Source organism: Pinus tabuliformis, chromosome 7 (genome assembly GCF_031772625.1).
Source record: "Pinus tabuliformis cultivar Carrire ecotype Pingquan chromosome 7, CPIR1, whole genome shotgun sequence".
In the NCBI taxonomy this organism is placed as follows: Eukaryota; Viridiplantae; Streptophyta; class Pinopsida; order Pinales; family Pinaceae; genus Pinus; species Pinus tabuliformis.
The window spans coordinates 2079732447-2079738913 of NC_142293.1; the positions used below are offsets into that span (position 1 = coordinate 2079732447).

Consider the following 6467-nt stretch of genomic DNA (forward strand, 5'->3'; position numbering starts at 1 on the left):
ATATATATATATTATTTATAGTTTAAAAAATTGTAATTAGTTTAAGATTAATTAAAAATAATATCAATGTTTATTTATATATCTTTAATTCTTTGTCTAAATTAAAATATATTATTTCTTCCCCTTTTCCTCACCTAGTCAAATATAGTTGTTTCTTTATAGCTGTTAGAATGATTTGTCTACCTATTTAACCAGATGCCATGATCTAATTCTTTATCTTGTTCTCATGATGAACTAAACAAATTGATTCCAAAAACGTCCACCAAACTTTTTCAATATAATTTTTGCTAAAAATATTCAAAATAAATCAATTCAATAAAACATTCAAAATAAAAAACAACTAATAACAAATTTAATTTTTTATTATAAAAATAATAATCAAATAAAATCCTATTAATTCACTTCTTATTAAATAATAAAATAAAACAAATATATAAGACAATGAAAGTGGAAGGAAAATACTTACCATGTAACCTTCTCCTAAAAATTTAGGCTTAACAAAATAAAGTAAGTAAAAGTTATGGGTAAGGTAAACACTATTACCATGTAACCTTATATTAGAAACTTGGAAATAACATATAAAGTAAATGAAAACTATAACATATTCAAAGTTTTGAACAAACTACTTGTCATTTCATAAAACTTTGGAGTGAGAAATAGAGTAGTTGAAAATTATAACATGATCAAAGTTTCCAACAAAATAAAGGTCAAGTCAAAATTATGAGAAAACTTGTTCATGGTTCAACAATTTTTTCGGAATTAAAGGGAATAACTAGAAGCATGTATGCATGTATTTGGGGCAACTTTTTGGTCTATAATTACTATCATGTGTCACTTTATTTATTATTCCAAGGTTTAGCATAAAAGGTTAGATGGCAATAATGTTTATTTTCCAATTTTTCACACATTTATTTTATTTTTTTATTTTTATATATTAAAATTTTAATATTTTATTCTATAAAAATATTTAAAATTAAATCTAATATAAATAAAAATGGATTTTTAAAATAAAAATAAAACGAATTGATGTATTTTAATTTATAAAATGAAGAAAACATTTTTATTATATAATTTTTGAGGAAATGTTTAAATAACATAAATGTAAATTATGAAGTCATATTTTCATAATTAAGATGATAATTAGTTGATCATTCTTCTTCCTTTCAAGAAACAGCTCAACCTAGTCAAACAAAATAAGTGTCACTTCATGATTTTGAAAAATGTGCATAGTACTGCACAAATTTCCCCAATAAAATGAATAACATAAGCAAAGACAAATCTGGCATGTAGTCATGCATGGCAAAACTTCCTGGCCAGCTATAGACTCCGTGACATTTCTTTCTGTTTTGATGCTGAAAAATAGACAGAAAATCACTCATCATGTGCTTCATGACTGGACGACATACATCAATATTAAATGCTCTTAGAAGAGAGTGGAGTAGCTGCCAGGAAGATAACAAAGGGGCCACGAGATTTCATGAAGTATGGAACTTCATGAACTTGTCCCGAGGTCCCATCTGTTAGTACAGATTTGTATGCAATTGGATACAGCGGTATGACTTTTTTATTATTTGATACCTTTATCTGTTTGGCCCATTTCCCAGAATTTTTAAGGTTCGATCCAGGCCAAACTCTCTGTCACATGAGTGGAGATTGTCTTTTTAATTGCATTTTCCGTAAGTATATTGTTTCATCCATTGCCCTTGAGCTTCATACCGCCTATGAAGGTCTGGAAAGGCCTTATCTGTACCTAGGGAAGGTTTGGCAATGAATTGGGAGGATCCCAGATTGAAAATGTGGCTGAATTCCCTATTTGGTGAGCTTGTTTCGGCGTTTGGCTCCATTTCATTTGGGCTAATGGATGAAGATCCTATCGTGGGTGTCTTGCTGATCGGGTTTTAGCATTGATTTGGGGTTGCCCAATAAGAATTCTCTGCTGGGTGACAAAAACTGGTTGGGTTTTGATAGAGGCACCAAGTCTCTGATGGCTATACAATGAATATTTATGGTTGAAATCTGATAGATATACAATGCATAGCTGAAATCTCTGCGTAGAATCATACAAGCAGCTGGATCTGAAAAAATGCCAGAAGTATTTCCTTCTGGTTTTGGAGAACCTGGAGGTGCTCACTTGAAAGACAAGTCCTCCTCTTCTTCTCGTAGCAGAATGACACAGAACCTGATAACTTGCCTCTATCAGACCAAAATGGAGGGAATCTGCAAATTTGTGACCATAACATGGTGCAAGAATCTAATGGGCCAGGGCCTCAGTGTCCATGTCAATGACCCGAGTCGCCATTATATGTGCAAGGTTGATATGAAGACATGGTTTTTCTGGAGAAAGCACGGATCTAAAAGCTTTGATGTCAAGGGAAAGAAGATGGAGGTATTCTGGGATGTGAGAAAAGCTAAATATTTGTGTGGGCCTGAGCCACAGGAAAGCTTCTATGTGGCTCTGATATGTGAAAAAGTGATGGTCCTGTTGTTGGGAGATATGCAGGATGAGGCCTACAAGAAAACCCATGCAAGGCAGCCATTAACTGAGCCCACATTGCTGTCTAGAAGAGAGCATGTGTTTGGGAAGAGATATTACACAACAAAAGCACAGTTTGGTGAAAGTGGCAGGACTCATGACATTGTGATTGAATGCCACACAGGGAGATCCAAGGAGCCAAGATTGTATGTGAGAGTTGACAAGCAGTTGATGTTGAAGGTAAAGCACTTGATGTGGAAATTCAGAGGTAATCAGACAATTAAGGTTGATGGAACTCCAATACAAGTCTTTTGGGATGTGCATAATTGGTTCTTCAATCCTAGCAATGGCCATGCTATCTTCATGTTCCAGACATCTGGAGATAAAACAGTGGACAATACTCGGAATGCCAATAATGCTGCAGTCCCCTGTCAATCTATTCCACCATCTGTGTTGCAGTGCCCTACTCCATGCCATGATAAGGCCTTCTTCAAGAGCAGCTCCTCATCATCTTCCTCTTCGAATTCGAGCTCTTCAGTGTTGCGATGGGCAAGCATGGAGACTGAAACAGGCAGCCCCTCTGGCTTCTCCTTATTACTGTATGCATGGAAGAATGAATAGGGGGTTGATTAGTATTACTATTATGAGTGCTAGTACCGGCCTTTCTTTGAGCTTTGTACATATAATGGCACTGGCTAGGCTGCTTTCTGTTTTCTTTTCGATTCTGATCAATATATGATTGATTTATTGAAGCCTCATCATATGGGAGCTTCTGAGACATAAATAAGTCCATTTTCCAGCTTTCTTTGAGGTCTAGTACCGATGCTCCTGCTACTAGATATAGCAGTGGCTGCTATAGGTCAATAAATGACTTCATTGTGCATTTCACAAATAGAAACACTTTAAATTGATTATGCAAAGGAGAGTTATTCTTTTCATCTTTTTTGTGTTGGTGAAGTTTGGAGTTAAATTTAATTTCATGCTTATTGGGTATTCATATTTATTTCAAGGTTTCCTCGAGTTGGCAAAGTTCAGGGGATGAGATTTAATTTCATGTTTATTGACTATTTACATTGTAAGCTCTCACAAGCCTAACGCAGCTAACATGAAATATTTCTCCCTTTGACTTTTCTGAAAACGTTACCAAACAGACTGATGACATGGGTTTTCAATAGGCAAGAGAGTTAGCCTTCATGGTGGTGAGCAACTTTTCTTGTCGTATAATGCATTACAGAGGCCAGGAGTCTGAAATGTGCATACTGTTAATTGGATTTTTTATAAATCGTGTGCATTGTGCTGTGAAATGGATTTACACATTACAAATTATAACCAGTGTTCATACTGTTAATTGGATTCTTTATAAATGGATTTGCTGTCGATCTCTATTTTCACTATCAGAAAATTATGTGGCTCATGCCACTCATATAAAATTTGTGTGTTTTGTGTAATATTCTGAATCTTACTAATCTGTGGAAGTAGTCAATCTTATACCATAATTTTTTTAATCGTGAATAGTCAAACAGGAACGCTGCAAACATGTGGTGGCAAATTGTTGTTATATGCCACACTTTCTTTTCAGGTTGCAATATACATTTACTACTGCTTCTGGTTGCAATTTACACGTTACCTCTGGTTCTTTGCGCCCTGAAACTCATAAATTTAAAAGTGCCCAACTCGATTCTCACAGTTCATTCTCATAGATCTTGAGAATGACAATATTTTAGTTGTTTCGATCAGGTTGACTAATTGTATGAATGAAGTAAGATAAACGACGACTGTGACTTTGTAATCAATCTTGCGCTGAATCTCAGAAAAGTTCGCTGCCCACATATTTTGATCGTCTATGATGTTTGGAGTTTCTAAATAGACCATCAAAATTTAAAAAATTCCTAAATACATCCAGTGAAAGTAGAAGAAGAGATACATGGAATTCCAATGACGCATTATCCAAGAAAAAACATAAAATTGTAGGTTTGGAAAACATAACTACTGCATGTTTGGTCTTGTATTATAGGACTTAACTGTGATTGCACCAACCAGTAATTATAATAAATATTTGTATCTGTTGTTTTATGCTTTAGTAAGAAAGAGATATATGATTTTGTGTTCAATGTGGATATTATTGGTATTAACACAAAATAGATGTTTGGCTTAAATTTAAATTTAAATTTATTTATATATATATATATAAAAGTATAAAAGTAAGCAATTCATCAGTTGTAAAAACATTAAATTATTGTGCAATTTCAAAGTGCATATTTAAAAGAAGATTATGTATCCATGGTGAGGAGATTTGCATTGTCCATTTTCCTTCATATTTAAAGATTTTTTTTGGAGTTTTAATGAAATACCAAGCTATTTTGCACTTGGAGCATTTTTAGGCATTAGATCCCCCATATTCCTTGTCACTTTTTGCTTTACATTTGGTTTTTGGTGGGGCTTAATGTGAAATACCTCATCTCATTATTTTCCCGGAGGTTGGGTTGTTTTCCTAATGCCATTAATATATATTGTATTAATGGAGGTTGGATTGTTTTCTTAATGTCATTAATATATGTTAACTTTGGTTGGCTAAAGGGGACCATTTAGCAGTGTTTAAGATGTTGAACCTCATTTTCTTTGATGTTCGGCATTGAACTTTATTATGGGTGCCTTAAATTTTGAAGGCAATGTTTTGAAAGGGAGAATAAGAAAAGTGGACGAGAAGAGAAAATAGAGGAGTGAAGAAGAATAAAGGAGAAGGAAAATGAGAGGAAAGATAAATGAAGTGAAAGGGAGAATAAGAAAAGTGGATGAGAAGAGAAAATAGAGTGAAGAAGAATAAAGGAGAAGGAAAATGAGAGGAAAAATAAATGGAGTGGCGGATGAACCTATCAACAACAAAATGTTAGCTAGACTAGATGCCATGGAGGAAACTTAGAGAAGAAGAGTTGCAACAAATATTCATGATGTGAATAATAAGGAGAAGGAATCTATGACTCAATAATGAGAAGATGCGGAAGTCGAATCCTCAAAAGAAAGAATTATTAGAGTATTGACAGAATGGAGAGGTGTGCGAAAGATGAAAACCCTATTGTTCATGTCTTTCCCTATTAGGGAAAAGATTCAACCTCCTAGGGATTTTTTTCAAATTTCTTTTGCATTTTTATAGATTTTATACTCCTCTTTTCAATCACTTGGATGTTCAAATGACTCAAATATAGAGATACAAGCATTCGGCACATTCACTTGTAAGTGGACTGGGTATTTTAAAAGAAAAATAAATATACTCTCAATATTCATTCCATTGTATACATCCATTCACAAATCATGAGGAAAACATATTTGAAGCAAATCAATAGACATAATATAGAGAATATGGTTCAAATATTAAGAGAACTCCACAATGATGTCATGCATTTAAATATCATAGAGTCATAGGAGAACATTCATGATATTTCATTTCTCATATAAAAGTATCGAAACCACAAATGACATGCCCTCCCAAAAATAGCTTTCTACAAGAGTCATAATAATTGTACAAAGTTTATGTTTTTTTAATAAACTAACTTAGTACAGCGCTTAACAAAATCCTAATACTTCAATGTGAAATGTGAAGGAATTTGTCCATAAATGACTAAGATTGGGCTCCCTTGGACTAGTTAATATGAGGGTTCCTTGAAGAATGAGAGAAATTATGGTGAGGGATCGGCTTAAAAATATATATAAAATAATTCATAAAGCTGGATTATCAAAGACTAGCAAAAGAAAGGGAATTACTTCAAAACAAGATAAAGGATACTTAGAGAATTGTAGAAGCATGATTAGTGGAATGGATTCTCTTTCTCAACCACCCCTCTCTGATTGTGATTTTCTCCCTTTATAACATTATCTTCATCTTTACAGCTACTTAATGGATAGGTTTTCCCTCCTCGTGTTAACTAAATAAAGATCCATTTTGAAATTACCATGTTAAAAATTCATGCTCTATCTAGGTCCCACTTCAAATGTTCCA

The 6467-nt window shown here is 33.5% G+C and overlaps 1 protein-coding gene across 1 annotated transcript; it reads left to right on the forward strand.

The window, feature by feature from the left end:
* The first annotated feature begins 1707 nt into the window (after nt 1–1707).
* On the forward strand, nt 1708–3355 carry LOC149256866 (uncharacterized). The gene has a single exon (XM_089457521.1). The coding sequence runs from the start codon at nt 2084–2086 to the stop codon at nt 3092–3094; it is 1011 nt and encodes a 336-aa protein (XP_089313647.1). The 5' UTR covers nt 1708–2083; the 3' UTR covers nt 3095–3355.
* The last annotated feature ends 3112 nt before the right edge of the window (nt 3356–6467 follow it).

What these genes read in the sequence shown, in the direction of transcription:
- LOC149256866 (XM_089457521.1), top strand. Translation starts at nt 2,084, where the DNA reads ATGCCAGAAGTATTTCCTTCTGGTTTTGGAGAACCTGGAGGTGCTCAC.